The following is a 19,799-nucleotide window of genomic DNA, read 5'->3' as shown; positions in this document are numbered from 1 at the left end:
GAGAGCAGCAGAGTGTGTGACAAGCCCTGTTTGAAACACTGAGCGCCTCCATCATCCACATTGACGATACTGCTCAGGCATGGCCACCTCCAGTCTCAATTGTGTCAGGGTTAGATTGTACTTTGATTATCCTCCTCCCGCGACACCTGAGTGTCGGATGTGTTGGTTGCTGGTGGACTTAAACAAATGCCGAGTTGTCGCAGATCTTTCCAGCATCATAAAGGAAAAGTTTGGCTACAGCCGTAGGACAGTTTTAGACTTGTTCATTGAGGATTGCTACCTGCCTTCCATAGAAAGTATTTATATTGTGCGTGATAATGATAGCGTAAGGTAAGAACTGTATTGTGTAATAATATGGCGAACGTTTATTCTAGTTTAAATAACCTTTTTATGTTGATAAGTATTTATTTACTATGTCTATTGACAGGGTGAAGGCATCCAGTGCTGTTTATATTAATGAAGCAGAGGTTTACCAAAACTCTGAAGCACAAAACTCAAAGACCAAGAAAAGAGGGAGAGAGGATGAGATGCAGATCAGCGAAGGTATAAGTAAAAAAAAGAAGCATGAAGATGTGCAAATCAATGGCTCGGCACCAGCAGATGATGCCAAGAAGAAGAAAAAGAAGAAGAAGAAAGAGGTGAAAGAGTCAGCCACCAAACCTGCCACCCCTCAAAAGAACACTGAAACCACGTCTTCTACTAAAAACAACAGAAAAAGCATTTCTGCTGGCCCTACCAGTGACAAAACAACTCGTACAAAGACTCATCAACCAACGTCAAGTTCTTCGGACAGCAGTGAGGGCGAGTCTCACAGTAAAGCCCCTCCACCAAAACCTAAACCCAAGCAGAATGGCGCTGCCAAAAAGCCACGGAAAGAAAGCACAACGTCTTCAGATGAGACAGAGAAACCCAAAAGCAGTGCTCCTGCACGGCCGCTTCCGGCTACACCTAAACTATCTAGCACAACCTCAAAACTTCCACTACAGACTCCACGACGCAGAGAGCGCTCCACAGATTCCTCTTCCTCATCCTCATCACCCAGCCAAGCCAGAACTACAGCTAAGGAATCACAAGCAGCAACTCAGCCCTCCTCAGCTACAGTTCAGTCTGTCTCGTCTTCGGTGAATAAAAAGCCCCAGGATAAGGCAGAGAGCTCAGACTCCGAGGCCAGTGAAATAGAGCTTGTGATTAAGAAACCAAACCTGCATGGGATGGGATTGAAGATTGCTGGTTTGAGCCCTGCTCTTAGTGAATCAGCAGGCAGGGACAGAGGAAACACAAGAGGTCAGGAGAAAGGCAGAGGTAGAGGTGCGAACCGAGGCAGTGGGAGAGGAGGTTTTGGTAGGGCCAAGGGAACCCCGTGGAAACAAGACTTTCATTACAACTATGAAAATGGCGAGCGGCAGAAACAGAACGATTCTCTGACTAATGAAAGTTTTATTCTGCAGGTGAGTTGAAAGTGAAGATGTGGTTTATGAGAAGAAGCTACTGTTGCCCAATTTTTTTGTAAAAGAATTGCAAGAAAAATGGCCTCTAAATGTAGGGTTTTCAGCCAGGGAGCTGTGGATAAGATATACAAATCATAATTTTTTTTTTCTTGATATTTATTTGTTTATCAGGTCATTATATAATGATAATCGGTGTTTTTTTGTTTTTGTTTTTTTTTTACACAAACTAGATTTTCTCAGTAACTTTAAAAAAAAAAAAAAAAAAAAAAATATATATATATATATATATATATATATATATATATATATATATATATATATATATATATATATATATATATATATATATATATATATATATATATATTATTTGTATAATAAATATTTTCGTAAAAAGAGACACTGATTGAAATCTAGCTTTATGCTGGTCAGTAAAGGTTGAAAACCCTTGATCTAGATAAAATATTTTCATATGTCCAGGTCTGGACAACATTTTCAGCTAATAGTTATTAGTTTTTCATTTTTTAAATTAAGTAATTTATATTAATTAACAATAAATATTCTTAATAATTAATACATAATTATATTTATGTATTTTTTACACTTTAATCACTAACCGTACAGTTAATTGTTTGTGTTTTTATAGAATCCACCTGAAACAGCTCCCAAACGAGACTACGCAGCTTTACCCTTGCTGGCAGCTCCCCCTGCAGTGGGCCAGAAAATTGCCTTTAAGGTACAATGTGATTTGATAATTGATAATAGATATATTTTTTATACTAGTGTATTATTATTATTATTTTTTTTTTTTTTTTTTTTTTACATCTTGATAGTTTTTCTAGGTTCAGTGACCACATGTAAGTTGTCTTTGAGTTTTTCATGGTTCTCTCCTGTCTTAAAGCTTTTGGAGCTGACTGAGAACTACACACCAGAGGTGTCTGATTATAAAGTAAGCCATTATACACTTCTTTAATGTAAGTTGTGTTGTGTGCAATGTAAATTAACAGTTTGCTGTTGTTATTTAGGAAGGGAAGATTATTGCATTCAATCCTCAAACAAAAGTAATGGAGCTTGAACTTCTTTCTCAACCTCAAGGTATCGCCAAAACTATTTTTAAAAAATGTTTGCCACTGTTTCAGTTATATAAATTTGACGCCTGGAGGTTTGCAGCTGCTTTATTACACACTAGATTGCACTCTTCCTTCTGCAGCAGTAACTTATTTTATTATGTGTCTTTTTAGCTCCAGCTGAACCTGGCAAATTTGACCTGATATATCAGAACCCTGATGGATCCGAGAGAGTAGAGTATGCTGTCACACATGGATCACAGGTACTGAATGTTCTCTTAAAGAAATAGGCATCCAAAAAATTTAAATGTACTTTCCTTCAAGTCATTCAAGATGTAGATGCATTTGTTTCTTCATTCCATGGAACAGATTTGAAGAAAATTTAGCTTTACATCACTAACTCACCAATAGATCCTCTGCAGTGAATGGGTGCCGTCAGAATGAGAGTCCAAACAGCTGATAAATGATTTGACGATCATTTGCGATTTGACATTATCGAGTATTTTGCAAAAACCATTCAAAACACCCCTACAGAGTGCATGCATACATTATGTGAAGTCTAGACTGGTGTGCGTGAGCATTTACAGTGCATTCTTTCACTGCATGATTCAGTCTAATAAAATACATTAAGAATGATCACAAATTCAAGACATGGGGGCAGAAAATGTATACATTTATACCACTTAATATAGTTAATCTATTTCACATGAAAAGTGCCATTTTTTTCCAAAATGACCATGATTACAAATGTGATATTGATTTTTACAACAGTTCAATAAACAAAGTTATTAGACACAATATTTACAGTCTTTTTTCTATCTCACCAACAAAAATAAATCCAAATCCAGCCACAGCACTGTTTTGCATCTCTGAGCAACATGAGGATGTTTAGTTCCTGAATGAATCAACCATTTAAATGATTCAGTTCAATCACAATGACTCACTTATTAACAATGACTTGCTGCCACCTACTGACAGTTTTAATTTCACATTTATAGTATCTTTTTTTTTAATTTAAATAATTTCAAATAGCAGTATTCAACGCTTTAATGTTTAATATATCAATGCGTTATTTATGCATTTGTAACTGTAGGTTAAACACATTAATTTCCTGCGTTAAACAGTAAATGCATCTAAATGCTACTTCAGATGCAGCTTCTGTCTTTCCTCTGCATTGCACAGATGAATTTTGTTGATACTGATTTCATTTGCTTGGTAACAGCCCAAATGTCTTATTCTAATCCACTGATTAAATGTAAGAATTTGACTCAAAAGATAATGCACATTTTTAAAAGAAAGTGGCTTTATAAAGGTAAAAAAATGCCCATAAAAGGTAAAAGTCTATTTAAACTTATTGAAAAAGACTAATTTCTATCACAGCTGTGAACTGACCACCACACAGAATGAAGAATATCAAATCTTTAGTAGTCAGTTGAAGATACCAGCACAATAACACACCCAGCAAAATATTATCGTTATCTATAAAATCCCAGAAAGTATTGAGAGAGATATTTTTTTCATCAATATCGCACAGCCCTAGTAAAGGTCACTGCACACTGAGTCCGATATTTTCATCCGAAATTTTTGCACGTTAAAAAAAAAAAAAAAATACGACCTCATATTGTGTCAATCATGTTTGCACACTGCCTCCTGAACTTTAGTCCGTCATAAAAAAAAAAAATCGGATCAGGTTCGATTTTCTGCATTTTCGCATCCGTAGCAAGCATTTTGATAGGAAAGGATGATGAATACTAAAAAACGCATACAACAATTTCAGACTCTGTGTGCAAGGACCTTTAGAAGAGTGTTTGTGACTAATTGTTTCTCAGACTCTTAAATTCAGATTATGGATCATAATTACAACACTTGCTGGGGAAGTGCATTTGACACGGAAGTTTCAAAGGGATGTGCAAACTCCATGTTGTGTCCTGACAGTGCTGTTGCGAGCACTGTTTGGCAAAGCTCTATACCCTCTTTTGTACCGTAGTTTGGATTGTAACCCCATCCCCCACTCCCACACAAATGTTGCTTTCTGATTATCCCGTATAATTGTTGAAGTGAATAAGGGCTGTTCTTTGTACAAGTGTATGCTGTGGTAGGCTAAAACAAGCCTTTCTTTGATGTCTTTCCTGCAGCTGACTGAGCGCTGGGATTCTCTTTTGGAGCCACGGCTCATTGTGGAGAATGTTGGATGATGGTCATACAAAACATTATTAACTGAGCCAGACCTTTACGGACAACCTTTTTATTTTAATGCTGTTTTTTTGAAACGGCTAATTTCCATATTGTATTGACTTTTAATTTTATTCTCAATGTCAATTAAATAAATATTTTTTTTTTTATATGGGAGTAGAGGTGATTGATTTATTATTAGTGTGTGTTTATACAGTGAGTGCAAACAGACAACAATGTTGGCCTTGGCTGTTTTTACTTACTATGGAGAGATAGGTTTAGGTTTTAGTACAAATCGCATAATTCTTTTTAGACTTTGCGTGAGTATCACCTGTCACAATTTGCACTTAGTGTAAACAATATTCTACTTGTTGCTTTTGAGAAGAAAATTTAGTGTGTTAATACATTTGTTCAGTGTAATAATAAAGTTTACACACTTTAACGGAGTGACAAAATACTGAATCAATATGTCTGCTGGAATTTATACAATTCATGTCTTATTTTAAGTAAATGCTGAAAATAACAGTAGCATAATCACAAAAGCAAGCAACAAAAAGTGTATCGTTCTTAATTATTTTTGTCCTATATGATAATGCTATGTTGTGCAAAAATAAGTGAATATGTTTGTGTGTATATGCTTGAAAATGTCCTCTTAAGTTCAGTTTGCACTGTTTCTCTTGCAATATTGAAAAGAGAGAGAGAGAGAATATGGGACGCTCTCTTACTCGCGGGTGTGTTTTATTTTAGGGTCATCCTTGGCAGGTAAAAACTAAAATTTTATACAGAGAAAGGGTATAACATTTTTTATAATAGAAAATCAAATTTCAAAATTAATTTGAGTTGTTTGATAGGAAAAATAATAAAACAAATAATTTTTTTTAGTCAAGTATTCTTGATTATTCTGTTGAGTGATGAACAGTTTTGGGAAGGTTACTTTGGAACTGTAATAGGTTAGAGATTACAAGTTACCCTACTTAAATGTATTTAATAAAGTAATGTAACTGATTACATTTTATTACTTTTTGGTTACTTCTCTAAATTTCTAATGTTTTCAACTGTTAATCATTTTCAAACATGTAAACCAGATAGGGTTAACCTTACAGTAGAATTCAACACTGATTACTGTTACTTTCGAAATCCTTCATCACTTGAATTGATTATAATCATTTAATTTTAAAGCACAGCCAACACAGAATCAGACTTACTTTGAGAGCATTCTAAGGTTAAATACAGATTTAAAACCAAAACATGAAATAGTTTAATAGCTATGATTCTGTTTTTGAAATCAAATCTTGCATAGTTATGACCGGAAACACTAGTATCTAACACTGGCTTGGAAAAACAGATTATCTTTAAAAAATAAGCATATACGTAAACCCAAATAGGGGAAATTATATTTCTACATGGCAAATATTTTACTTGTAGGTGTGGTAGAGTAATAGAAAACCAACAGACCCAACAGTCATGACATGTATGCAGTTGATTCTGTGTAACTGAATCATTAATTGAAAAGGGCGAGTTCAAAATAGATCCAGTGTGGAATTTAATTGGAGAGGTAAATCATTGTGTGAAAAAACTGGTTTCAAACAAGTGGCACTTATTTAAGGATGAAAGCAGCAAATGTACTGTTCATTTCTCTCTGAAAATCTGAGTTAAATGGGTCGTTCCAGACATTGTTCAAAAGAATAGCGTACTTTGATTAAAAAGTTGATTAGAGAGGGGAAAACATATAAAGAAGTTCAGAAAATGATAGGCTGCTCAGCTAAAATGATATCAAATGCTTTAAAATGGCAACCAAAACCAGAAAGATGGAAGAAAACTACCATTCGAATGGAGAATAGCCAAAGTGGCAAAGACTCAGCCAATGATCAGCTCCAGGGTGATCAAAGAAAGTCTAAAGTTACCTGTGAGTACTGTAACAATTAGAAGATGCCTATGTGTCAGCAAGAAGCCCCCGCAAAGTCCCATTGTTGAAAAAATGAAGAGGTTACAATTTGCCAAAGAACACATTAACTGGCCTAAAGAGAAATAGCACAATATTTTGTGGACTGATGAAGCAAGATTGTTCTTTTTGGGTCTGGAGCCGCAGACAGTTTGTCAGATGACCCCCAAACACTGAATTCAAGCCTCAGTACACTATGAAGACAGTGAAGCATGGTGGCACAAGCATCATGATATGGGGATGTTTCTCGTACTACCTGTTGAGCCTATTTATCGCATTCCAGGTATCATGGATCAGTTTGAGTACATTAAAATACAACTATGTTGCCTTATGCCAAAGAGGAAATGCCCTTGAAATGGGTTTTTAACAAGACAACAACCCCAGACACACCAGTAAGCGAGCAGCATCTTGGTTTCAGACCAACAAGATAAACGTTATGGAGTGGCCACCCCAATCTCCAGACCTTAAACCAATAGAAAACTTGTGGGGTGACTTCAAAAATACTGTTTCTGAGGCAAAACCATGAAATGCAGATGAATTGTGGTATGTAGTGCAATCATCCTGGGCTGGAATACCTGTTCACAGATGCCAGACTCCATGCAACACAGATGTGAAGCAGTTCTGCAGAAACCATGGCTATACAACTAAATTTTAGTTTAGTCATTCACAAGAAAGCTAAATCTTCAAGCATTGTTTCTGTTTATACAGTAAATATCTGACTTTGTAAAAAAAAAAAAAAAAAAAAATGCAGACACGGCTACTTTTTTGAACACCTTAATATTTTTTTTTTTTCACTTTCTGTAAAGTGATAACAAATTTGCTAAATTTTCTTCATGTTTTGATTTAGAATAGAATGTGCAATGTTCCCAATGCATTTGTGTGTATTGAAGTAAAAGTTATAAGGATTTTGAGCTTTACTTGCTTTTTTAAACACTGCAATTATTATTAACACAACTGTATATAATTAATATATTTTTCTTAAACATAGTCATGCACGTGTATGTATTTATATATACATAAAAATTAAAGAGTTTACACACATTATGTAAAGAGTTCTTTTTTATTTTGGATGCGATTAATTGCGATTAATCGTTTGACAGCACAAAAACAATGCAGCTAACACAATAAAACATAAAAAACATTATTCAAAAAATATATATATATCTTCTTTTGTTTTCAAACCGCTTTGATTGGGGATCAGCCCAAAATGTTGTCACTTTAATTCAATCCAATCTGAGTTTCTTTGACACTTATGTCAGTGGCGTGAACCAATCAAAGCGAGCTGAAGGCGTCCGCGTCACAAGCGACGTCAAAGCCAGTCTACGCCCCTCCCCTCCGCTGCTTCGACGCTCTCCTCCTCCTCCTCCTCCTGCTCGAGCTAGACTGAAGCGATGCTGCTGCTGATGACTGAGCGCCGATGCTAAGAGGAGAGGATGGAGAGCGCGCTCGCAGCTGACAAGTCTCTCTAATACAGCGCCTTTAACAGCGCATCTTCATAAGGATGGACGGCAATGTCTTCCCCGACCAAGAGCAGCTGCTGGTTTTCCTGAAAAAGCTCAAAGAAGTGTTCGACGTGTGCGACGAGGACGCAGACGGATATATCCGTGTCGAGCACTTCGTGGACCTCGGTCTACAGTTCGGCCAAGGAGATGAAGTAAGCACCTCTCTTTAGATTCTCGTTTCCTTCATTCTAGAATGTTTGGCTTCTAATATTGCAGAGCACTTTTGTATCTTACAGTCTCTGGGATTAATTAAATAAAGCACTTTCTCCAAATTTGTGCAAACAGGTTGGTTTATCCACATAGCCTATCTTATTTTGTGCAATTGTTGCCGGACTGGTGCTATAGGTTTATCATTTATAGGCTCTTAGCAGTTTGATAATTGCACTTAAGGCAAGTAACCAAGACAACTGTCTCCTCACTCTCCCTCATCAACTGTGATGTCATCAGGCATCACTTACAGATTCAACAGTTCATATATATATATATATATATATATATATATATATATATATATATATATGAGATTTATACATTGTCTGAAAGCTGAATAAATACGCCTTCCATTGATGTAGGTTTGTTAGGATAGGACAATATTTGGCCGAGATACTATTTGAAAATCTGGAATCTGAGGGTGCAAAAAAAATCCCCTTTAAAGAAAATCACCAGTTGTCCAAATGAAGTGCTTAGCAATGCATATTACTAATCAAAAATTAAGTTATTTATGGTTGGAAATTTACTAAATATCTTCATGGAACATGATCTTTACTTAATATCCTAATGATTTTTGGCATAAAAGAAAAATGCATAATTTTGACCCATACAATGTATTTATGGCTATTGCTACAAATAAACCTGTGCTACTTAAGACTGGTTTTGTTGTCCAGGGTCACAAACAGGGGCGGCGTTTAGCCCAGTCAGGTGTGCCGTGAAAAATGATCTAAACTTCATATCTCTATTATATTTCGTTATTATTATTTTAAATCAGAGGGTTTTACAAATATTTAACCAATGATAAGCATTAAAAAGAGCTTGTCAGTAAAACATTTGGATCCTCAAACTGTCAGCAAAACCTCGTAACTTCACCCCGCCTCCACAGCCTGGAGGAGACAGATCTCCGCTTTTTCTCAATGAAAGGGTAAATAAATAACTGATGTTTGAATAGTACCTGCGTTTTCTTTACTTTACTTCTCTTTACTCTACACTATGTCTGTAAAAGCGTCTAGTTGTATAGCTAATATACTTTTGTACGTTTAAATATCCTGTGTCCAAGTGTATTAAACAACAAGAGTGCCCATATATCTACAATAAACGTTATATAACCTGTAAAAGTTGATGAAAGCTTATAATGCCATGCAGTTGATGCCTCAGGCCGTTCAAAGCACAGATCTCCGTCATTCACTGGTCAAAACTCCATTTGAGCTTGATTTTCATATAATGTTAAGTGCAAGTGTCTGATACAATACCAACACTGACGACGCAGTGTTTAATTATTGAAAATGTTTCCTCTTTCTATCTTTATTTATAAAAAACCCCAACCCCTCTGATATCTGTTAGGGATAATTAACGGCTAGCCGTGCATTAAAGGAGTCATGAACCGCCAGACGCGAAGCGGAAGTGCATTAAATCCTTTAATGCACGGCTAGCCGTTGATTATCCCGCTTATTTCATGGTCATTTGCCAAGTTATAGACAAGTTCTTTGCAGCGCAATATTTGACCGAATGGGTAAAAATATATTATTCCAAGAATTCAGTTATTTCATGGAAAATGTAACATTGTAGTTCTGTTATGTTGCAAAATTCCAGCCTGTCAAATAGCTAATATATGTTTGATAAAGTTTGGCCTCATGTACCATCTTGAATTATTTGTTCAGAGGAGAGTCAAGTTATTTTCCCAAATGTGCTACTGAAGATATTGTAATTCTTGGCTTAAACATCATACAGGATGCATTACAAATTCCATATTTAAATGCAAATTTATTTATCAAGTCACCCACCCCCCCCACCCGCCCCGTTTGTTAATCAAAATAACCATTGATTTAATTTGTAAAACTGATCATGATTTAATGTTCTATCATTTTAGAATAGTTCTTGTCTGAAGCTGTGAGCAGTACTGGATCTCTTAACTGTAGATCTTGACCTTGCATTTCTAGCTCCGGTGGTTTGGCTGTGTAGTTCAATGTGTGCTTCTTGATGGGCTGCCAATGAATGCTTTTGTCTAGAAATCTGTCTAATGGAGAGCATCTCAAACCAGAGTGACTAGTCAATATCCACTGCCCTGTGTGAGTTCTGTGAGTTTGTGTCTTTCATTGCATTCAATTGCGTTCAGCTCTCTGATAACAAAATATAGCATGTGTTTGTGGTCTTTCTCAATAACATAGTTCTACTGCATTCATTAATAAATTATTTAAAGTGGCAACATAATGAAAACATGATTGTCTCCTATAAGGATTTATTTAATGCTACATTATAATGTGTCATTGCTGACAGTTGATCTGTCAGTTCAGCTTATCTGCTCCAGAGAACTGCCTGTATTTAGAGCGTGACCAAAACAAACATCATAATGACAGGAATCACAGCTGCTTTGGCTAATCCTCTTTTTTTTTTTTTTTCTCATTTACAGAGATGTCTATTATTATTCTGCCCAATTCTCAGGAGGCCTTTTATATGCTTTCTTTTTAATAAAAATCACTCCGGAGAAGATGAACCCCTGAATGTGCTTTGCTTTCTCATGTCATTAGGCTGGTATGAAGGCACAATACAAACAGTAGAAATTATGGCTATAAAAATGCTCATTTCCTTTACTGTCACCATGGCAATCCATGTTTAACAATCTGAGGATACTGAAGAGGCCTTTCCTTTCAGTTAAAGCAGGGTGGTGTTTAAGATAAGGATGCAGTGCAGGTAGTGTTTTGGATTTGTTTATTTGATATTTTAAGTGTTAGCTTAAAACATTGTTTGACATCGAGTTGAGCTTGTGTTGTTTTTTTAATTATATTTACATATTGTTCTAAAGTTTGGGGTCGGTAAGATAAAAAACAAATGTCTTACGCTCATCTTTAGGCTACTTTTATTTGATTTAAAAATAAAGTAAAACCGTAATATTGTGAAATATTATTTCAATTTAAAGGAACTGTTTTCTATTTTAATATACTGTATTTTAAAATGTAATTATTCCCGTGACGCAAAGCTGTATTTTCAGCATCATTGCTCCAGTCTTCGATCTCGCATGATCCTTCAGAAATCATTCAGATATGCTGATTTGCTGCTCGAGAAACATTTCTTATTTCTTCTTCTTTTTCTTCTTCTTATTATTATTATTATTATCAGTGTTGAAAACACTTGTGCTGCAGCTGCTTAATACTTTTATGGAAACCATTATTTTCGTTTTAGGATTTTTTGATGAATAGGAAGTTAAAAAGATTTTTTATTTTTTATTTATTTTTAGCATTTATTTTAAACAGAAATCTTTATTTTAGGGGTTTAGTTTTTAATCGAAAACATTATGAACGTCTTACGGTCTCTTTTTATTAAAATTGAATGTGTTCTTGCTGAATAAAAGTATTTATTTCTGTAAAAAAAATCTTTCTTCCCCAAAACTTTTGAACGCTAATGTGCATTATTTTTTTATTTGTATTGTATGTGTATTTAGCGGGATTCTATCACGATAGAATATAATTGAATATGGCAAAAAAAATTCTAATAAGTGCAATGAACAAAATGGCTATAGAGTAGTGTATTTATCATTAGTCAGAAGCAAATGTTTTTGTGCCGGGTTGTACCAGTTGCAGCGCTACAGTTGAGTGCTTAGTGCAGAAGGAAGTGATGTAACAGCATGAGTGTGTGAGTGTGAGGTACAGTCACAGATGACTGCTCTCTCTGCGTGGTAGTCACAGATTCTGAACTGTGAGTAGCATTTCATGATAGCAGCTTGAATGTTTGTGATGACCGTCTCCTAGCTTATTGCCAGTCCCTCCTCCATTTCTTTTCTCTAATCTGTTATTTGCATTTCTCTAAATGTCATCACCTTATATCCATCCCTTCTTCCATTTTTATTTGCTGTTATCTCATACCCTTTCCTTTTCCTCTCACAGCTCACCTTTTTCTTCATCCTCCATCTAGTCTTCACCTTCATTTCTTATTCCTCCCTTTCGTCTCTCCCCTCCCCTTCTCCATCTCCTCCTCCAGTCCCTTTCCTGATGATGAGGTTGCTGTGATTGGTATGCGTGAAGAGCACAAGGATGTTTCAGTGCAGAACGTGTGGTGAACATGTGTGCCTCTGCTCTCCATCCCCTCCCAGGCTGCCCTGGGGTGGCCTTGAAGAGCGGTTGCTAACATTGAGCTTGATGCAACACTCATTAACAACAGCGCTGCTTCACAGGGACCCTGACGGAATACACAGTGGCAAGATGTGAGGGTCAACCGCATATGACTGAGCTTTAATTTAATCTTTCACAGACGCTATTTGACCTTTCTAGGCTCAAATGTAACAGAATGCAAAACTGGCAACGCAAATGTTGCTTAATGCATCACAAATGCTGGCTGACTGTGAGGATGAAAATTGATGAAAGACTCTTGCTTGATCAGTGAGTTCAAAGAAACAAAGAGTTGTAATCAGCCGGCAGATATTCTGGACGTGGTGTGAATTTTTTTTATTTCTGCTGATGTCACCAGTTTTGAGTTATGTAAACTGAACACAACTGCTCTAAAGTACTTTTTTAAAGGGACATTTCATCCAAAAATTAAAATTCTGTCATTCGTTACTGCCCCACACCGTTCAAACCTGTATGACTAATGAAGACATTTTTAAAGGCATAGTTCACCCAAAAATGAAAGTTACCCCATTATTTATTCACTCTCAATCCATAGCTGTATGACTTTTTTTTCTTTCTCTTAGACGAATACAACTGGAGTTATATTAAAAAATGTCTTGGCTCTTTCCAAGCTTTATAATTGCAGTGAATGGCTGTTGATATTCAATAGTCCAAAAGAAATCCATTAAAGTGCATCCATCCATCATACAAAGTGCTCCACATGGCTCCAGGGTGTTAATAAATGCCTCCTAAAGTGAATTGATGCGTTTTGGTAAGAAAAATATCCATATTTAAAACTTTATAAACCGTAATCTCTAGCTTCCGCTTCTACGCGGGAGAGTGCCGCTGCAGCTGATTCACTGCCGTTATAAAGCTTGGAAGAGACAGGACATTTTTAATATAACTCCAATTGTATTTGTCTGAAAGAAGAAAGTCATATACACCTAGGATGGCTTGAGGGTGAGTAAATCATGGGGTAATTTAAATTTAGGGTGAACTATCCCTTTAATGAAACCAAAGAGATTTCTGTCCTTCCCTTTTCATTTCTCTCAAACTTTCACACTGCAAAAAGTTTTAATACATTGTAAACATAATCATTATGAGTTGAACAGTTTAATCCAAGTATTTCTATGTTAATTAAAACATGAAATTAAATCTGTTCATAATAAAAAGTGATTGTTTCTTTAGAAGACTTGGATTAAACCACTCAATATGAATTATGATTGCAATGTCTTTATGAACTCTTTTGAACACACTCTTTACTCTAATATAGTGAAATCACTAAATAAAATGCAACCAAATTATGCTCCCCTGTTTTTGCACATTCACTGATATGCAGATGATATACATCTTTGATTATTTATAGTGTATGTAACCGGGTTTTAAGTTTTGTAATATTTGTACAGTCATGGCCAAAAATATCGGCACCCTTGGTAAATATGATCAAAGAAGGCTGTGAAAATTAATCTGCATTGTTAATCCTTTTGAACGTTTATTTTAAAAGTTAAAAAGGATTAACAAAAATCTAACCTTTCATTGGAGAATAAGAATTTAAAATGGGGGGAAATATCTTTATGAAATAAATGTTTTTCTCTAATACACATTAGCCACAATTAACGGCACCCTTTTATTCAATACTTTTTGAAACCTCCATTTGCCAGTTTAACAGCTGTAAATGTTCTCCTATAATGCATGATGAGGTTAGAGAACACCTGACAAGAGATCAGAGACCATTCCTTCATCCAGAATCACTCCAGTCCCTTTAGATTCCCAGCTCCATGACGGTGCTTCTTCTCTTCAGTTCATCTCACTCATTTTCTACAGGGATCAGGTCAGAGGACTGGAATGGCCATAGCAGAAGCTTGGTTTTGTGCCCAGTGACCCAATTTTGTGTTGTTTTTGAGGTTTGTGTTTGGATTATTGTACGGCTGAAAGATCCAAACATGGCCCATTATAAGATTTCTAACAGAGTCAGTCACTTGTTGATTTTTTATCTGTTGGTATTTGATAGAATCCATGATGACATGTGTCTAAACAAGATGTCCAGGACGTCCAGCAGAAATATAGGCCCACAACATTAAAAATACAGCAGTATACAGGTCCTTCTCAAAAAATTTGCATATTGTGATAAAGTTAGCTTTAAAAGCGTCAGCTAAATGAATAAATGTAAATGTAATGTAAATGTATATGTGTGTGTGTGTGTATGTGTATGTACAACCACACACACACACATACATATATATATATATATATATATATATATATATATATATATATATATATATATATACAGGTCCTTCTCAAACAATTAGCATATTGTGATAAAGTTCATTATTTTCTGTAATGTACTGATAAACATTAGACTTTCATATATTTTAGATTCATTACACACAACTGAAGTAGTTCAAGCCTTTTATTGTTTTAATATTGATGATTTTGGCATACAGCTCATGAAAACCCAAAATTCCTATCTCAAAAAATTAGCATATCATGAAAAGGTTCTCTAAACGAGCTATTAACCTAATCATCTGAATCAACTAATTAACTCTAAACACCTGGAAAAGATTCCTGAGGCTTTTAAAAACTCCCAGCCTGGTTCATTACTCAAAACCGCAATCATGGGTAAGACTGCCGACCTGACTGCTGTCCAGAAGGCCATCATTGACACCCTCAAGCAAGAGGGTAAGACACAGAAAGAAATTTCTGAACGAATAGGCTGTTCCCAGAGTGCTGTATCAAGGCACCTCAGTGGGAAGTCTGTGGGAAGGAAAAAGTGTGGCAGAAAACGCAGCACAACGAGAAGAGGTGACCGGACCCTGAGGAAGATTGTGGAGAAGGACCGATTCCAGACCTTGGGGGACCTGCGGAAGCAGTGGACTGAGTCTGGAGTAGAAACATCCAGAGCCACCGTGTACAGGCGTGTGCAGGAAATGGGCTACAGGTGCCGCATTCCCCAGGTCAAGCCACTTTTGAACCAGAAACAGCGGCAGAAGTGCCTGACCTGGGCTACAGAGAAGCAGCACTGGACTGTTGCTCAGTGGTCCAAAGTACTTTTTTCGGATGAAAGCAAATTTTGCATGTCATTCGGAAATCAAGGTGCCAGAGTCTGGAGGAAGACTGGGGAGAGGGAAATGCCAAAATGCCTGAAGTCCAGTGTCAAGTACCCACAGTCAGTGATGCTGGTGTTGGTCCACTGTGTTTTATCAAGGGCAGGGTCAATGCAGCTAGCTATCAGGAGATTTTGGAGCACTTCATGCTTCCATCTGCTGAAAAGCTTTATGGAGATGAAGATTTCATTTTTCAGCACGACCTGGCACCTGCTCACAGTGCCAAAACCACTGGTAAATGGTTTACTGACCATGGTATTACTGTGCTCAATTGGCCTGCCAACTCTCCTGACCTGAACCCCATAGAGAATCTGTGGGATATTGTGAAGAGGAAGTTGAGAGACGCAAGACCCAACACTCTGGATGAGCTTAAGGCCGCTATCGAAGCATCCTGGGCCTCCATAACACCTCAGCAGTGCCACAGGCTGATTGCCTCCATGCCATGCCGCATTGAAGCAGTCATTTCTGCAAAAGGATTCCCGACCAAGTATTGAGTGCATAACTGAACATAATTATTTGAAGGTTGACTTTTTTTGTATTAAAAACACTTTTCTTTTATTGGTCGGATGAAATATGCTAATTTTTTGAGATAGGAATTTTGGGTTTTCATGAGCTGTATGCCAAAATCATCAATATTAAAACAATAAAAGGCTTGAACTACTTCAGTTGTGTTGTAATGAATCTAAAATATATGAAAGTCTAATGTTTATCAGTACATTACAGAAAATAATGAACTTTATCACAATATGCTAATTTTTTGAGAAGGACCTGTATTTCATTGTACACAGTTTTTATCCCTGTGTTCACCAAATCCATCTTGAGTGTTTGCTGCTAAAAAGCTCATTTTTTAGTTTCATCTGACCATAGAAGCCAGTCCCATTTGAAGTTCCAGTCGTGTCTGATAACTGAATACGCTGGAGTTTGTTTTTGGATGCGCTAGGATAGTTTTTCTTGAAACCCTCCCAAACAACGTGGTGATGTAGGTGCTGCTTGACAAATTTTTTTTTTAAGGTTTTCTGACCCCGAGACTCAACTATTTTCTGCAATTCTCCAGCTGTGATCCTTGGAGAGTCTTTAGCCACTCAAACTCTCCTCACCGTGCATTAGGACGATATAGACACACGTCCTCTTCCAGGCTGTTTCGTAACATTTTATTTTGATTGTAAATTCTTAATTATTGTCCTGATGGTGGAAATGGGAATTTTCACTGCTCTAGCTCTTTTCTTAAAGCCACTTCACTAATTTGTGAAGCTCAATTATCTTTTGCTGCACATTAGAAATATATTCTTTGGTTTTGGAAATGTTTTCCCTCCTATTTATATTTCTGTGAAACAGGAAGCCATGTCTGGATAATTTCATGTTCATAATCCCCCTGGACTGGAATATGAATGGGAATATACTTCAGAGATATTTTACTCATAAGAATTTCTAGGGGTGCCAATAATTGTGTCCAATGTGTATTTGAGAAAAACGTTTATTTCATAATGATATTTCCCCCCATTTTAAATTCTTATTCTACCTACAATGAAAGGTTTGATTTTTTGTGATTTTTAAAAAAATAAAAGATCAAAAGGATTAACAATGCAGATTAATTTTCACAGCCTTCTTTGATCATATTTACCAAGGGTGCCGATATTTTTGGCCATGACTGTATATTTATCTATACTGTTTATACTAACATGCAAAAGTGAAGGGTCGGTAAGATTTTTAAAGGTTTTTAAAGAAGTCCCTTATGCTCACCAAGACTGTTATTTTATTGGATTAAAAATACAGTAAAAACAGAAATAATGCCACATATTATTGTAATTTAAAATAACAGTTTTCTCCTTTAATATATTTTCATATTAAAGGAGAAATTTCATACTTTCATACTTTCATCAATTTTCAGTCATTACTCCAGTCTTCAGTGGTACGTGGTCTTTCAGAATTCATTCCAAATGTACAATATGATTTGCTTCTCAAGAAACATTTAATATCAATATCGAAAACGTTTGTGGAAATCTGTTTCTTTCATTTATGTCAAAATATAAACATTTGTAACATTATAAATGCCACTTTTGTTTACTTTAATGCATCCTGGCTGAGTAAACTGCTCTACTGATCATGTGCTGGTTACTCCACTGCACACCTCGGATCACTTCCTCCTCACTCTTAACCTCAACATGATTCCTGACACGTCACATACCCCTCCACATGTCACTTTTCGACGTAACTTACGCTCACTCTCACCCTCCCGGCTATCTGCTATGGTTTCATCTTCGCTTCCTCCCCCTAAACAGTTATAATCTCTTGATGCTAACAGTGCTACTGGTACTTTCTGTTCCACTCAGACGTCTTTAGATGCTTTTCTCTCCACTCTCTGAGGTTGAAGTCTCTAAACTCATCCTTTCCAGTCATCCTACTACTTGTCCGCTTGATCCTATTCCATCTCATCTCCTTTAAGCCATTTCTCCTGCAGTTGTACCGGCACTCACTCACATCGTTAACATATCCCTTCACACTGGAATTTTTCCCTCAGCATTTAAACAGGCTTGTATAACCCCACTTCTTAAAAAACCCACTCTTAACCCAACTCTTTTAGGGAACTATAGATCGGTTTCCCTTCTACCTTTCTTTGCAAAAACACTTACACAGAACAACCTCCTGGACAGTAACCAATCTGGCTTCAGAAGTGGACATTCGACCGAAACTGCCTTGGTTTCAGTTGTTGAAGCCCTAAGAATTGCAAGAGCGGCTTCCAAGTCTTCATTACTTATCTTGCTGGATCTGTCTGCTGCTTTTGATACGGTCGGTCAACCACCAGATCCTCCTGTCAACCCTATTGAGAAAGGGCATCTCAGGAACCACACTCCAGTGGTTTGAGTCTTACCTCTCAGATAGGTCCTTCAAGGTATCTTGGAGAGGTTAGGTATCCAAGTCGCAACATCTAGCTACTGTGGTGCCTCAGGGCTCAGTTCTTGGACCACTTATTTTTTCTGTCTACATGGCATCACTAGGTTCTGTCATTCAGAAACATGGCTTTTCATATCACTACTATGCTGATGACACTCAACTCTACCTCTCATTCCATCCTGATGATCCGATGATAGTTGCTCGCATCTCAGCATGTCTAACAGACATTTCTTGCTGGATGAAGGACCATCACCTTCATCTCAACCTAGCAAAGACAGAACTGCTTGTAGTTTCAGCTAACCCATCACTTCATCACAATTTCAACTTCCAGTTAGGCTCATCAACAATAACTCCTTCAGAAACAGCCAGAAACCTTGGAGTTGTGATTGATTGATAAGCTGAATTTCTCAGACCACATTGCTAAAACTGCCCAGTCCTGCAGATTTGCATTATACAATATTAAGAAGATCAGGCCCTTTGCAACACAACTCCTTGTTCAGGCTCTTATTCTGTCCAGACTTGACTATTGCAATGCTCTCTTGGCAGGTTTTCCAGCCAGTTCCATCAAACCTCTACAATTAATCCAAAATACAGCTGCAAGATTAATCTTTAATGAGCTAAAAAGAATGCATGTCACACCTATATTCATCAATTTGCACTGGCTACCAATAGCTGCTCGCATTAAATTCAAGGCATTAATGTTTGCCTACAGAACCACCACTGGCTCTGCACCCCTTTACCTAAATTCATTACTTCAGACTTATGTGCCCTCTAGAAGCTTGCATTCTGCAAGTGAACGATGCATTATTGTGCAATCCCAAAGAGGCACAAAATCACTTTCACTGACTTTTTTTCATTAACTGTTCCCATCTGGTGGAATGACCTGCTCAACTCAATCCGAGCAGCTGAATCCTTACCCATTTTCAAGAAACGGCTAAAAACACATCTCTTCCGTCTTTATTTGACCCTCTAACTCTAGTACTCTCTATTCTAATTTTATTTTATCTATCTGTCTTCTTTTTATTTATAATAAACATACACACATTTGACCCTCTATCAATTGCATATTTATTCTCTAACTGCTAGATTTTCTTGTAAAACTAACACTAGCTTTCTTTTTTCTATTCTATCTACTTGTTTCTTATTAAAAAAACATTTCTACGTGTACTGCGTTAGGCTAACCAAGACTTGTAATAGCACTTGCATGTTGTTGCTCTTTTGTTGGTTTTGATTGCTTCTAATGTCCTCATTTGTAAGTCGCTTTGGATAAAAGCGTCTGCTAAATGATTAAATGTAAATGTAAATGTAAAAGTATACATTTTTAAAAAGAACCCTAATGACCCCAAATGGTAGTGTACA

The 19,799-nt window shown here is 36.6% G+C and overlaps 2 protein-coding genes across 2 annotated transcripts in view; both read left to right on the top strand.

Annotated features, from left to right (window-relative positions):
• Window positions 1–6: 6 nt before the first annotated feature.
• Window positions 7–5,693, top strand: LOC306869022 (coilin-like). Its single transcript, XM_079415568.1, has 7 exons — window positions 7–330; window positions 428–1,448; window positions 2,095–2,184; window positions 2,350–2,397; window positions 2,474–2,543; window positions 2,690–2,778; window positions 4,651–5,693. The coding sequence occupies exons 1-7, from the start codon at window positions 80–82 to the stop codon at window positions 4,708–4,710; spliced, it is 1,629 nt and encodes a 542-aa protein (XP_079271694.1). The 5' UTR covers window positions 7–79; the 3' UTR covers window positions 4,711–5,693.
• Window positions 5,694–8,130: 2,437 nt separating this feature from the next.
• LOC306864305 (rab11 family-interacting protein 4A) overlaps window positions 8,131–19,799 on the top strand; it is a gene marked incomplete at its 5' end in the record, with an annotated part of 46,909 nt that continues 35,240 nt past the window's right edge. The window contains one exon of the mRNA XM_079408249.1: window positions 8,131–8,283. Coding sequence (XP_079264375.1) covers window positions 8,131–8,283 — 153 coding nt within the window. The remainder of the gene's footprint in view (window positions 8,284–19,799) is intronic.

This window comes from Barbus barbus (genome assembly GCF_936440315.1).
Source record: "Barbus barbus genome assembly, chromosome: 4".
NCBI classification, from domain to species: Eukaryota; Metazoa; Chordata; class Actinopteri; order Cypriniformes; family Cyprinidae; genus Barbus; species Barbus barbus.
Note: the sequence above shows the minus strand (reverse complement) of the source record. Positions and strands in the feature narration are given on the sequence as shown.

Coding starts and splice junctions, on each gene's coding strand:
- LOC306869022 (XM_079415568.1), top strand. CDS start 80: ATGGCCACCTCCAGTCTCAATTGTGTCAGGGTTAGATTGTACTTTGAT. Junction 2,398..2,473: donor CAGAGGTGTCTGATTATAAA/GTAAGCCATTAT, acceptor GTTGTTATTTAG/GAAGGGAAGATTATTGCATT. Junction 2,544..2,689: donor ACTTCTTTCTCAACCTCAAG/GTATCGCCAAAA, acceptor GTGTCTTTTTAG/CTCCAGCTGAACCTGGCAAA.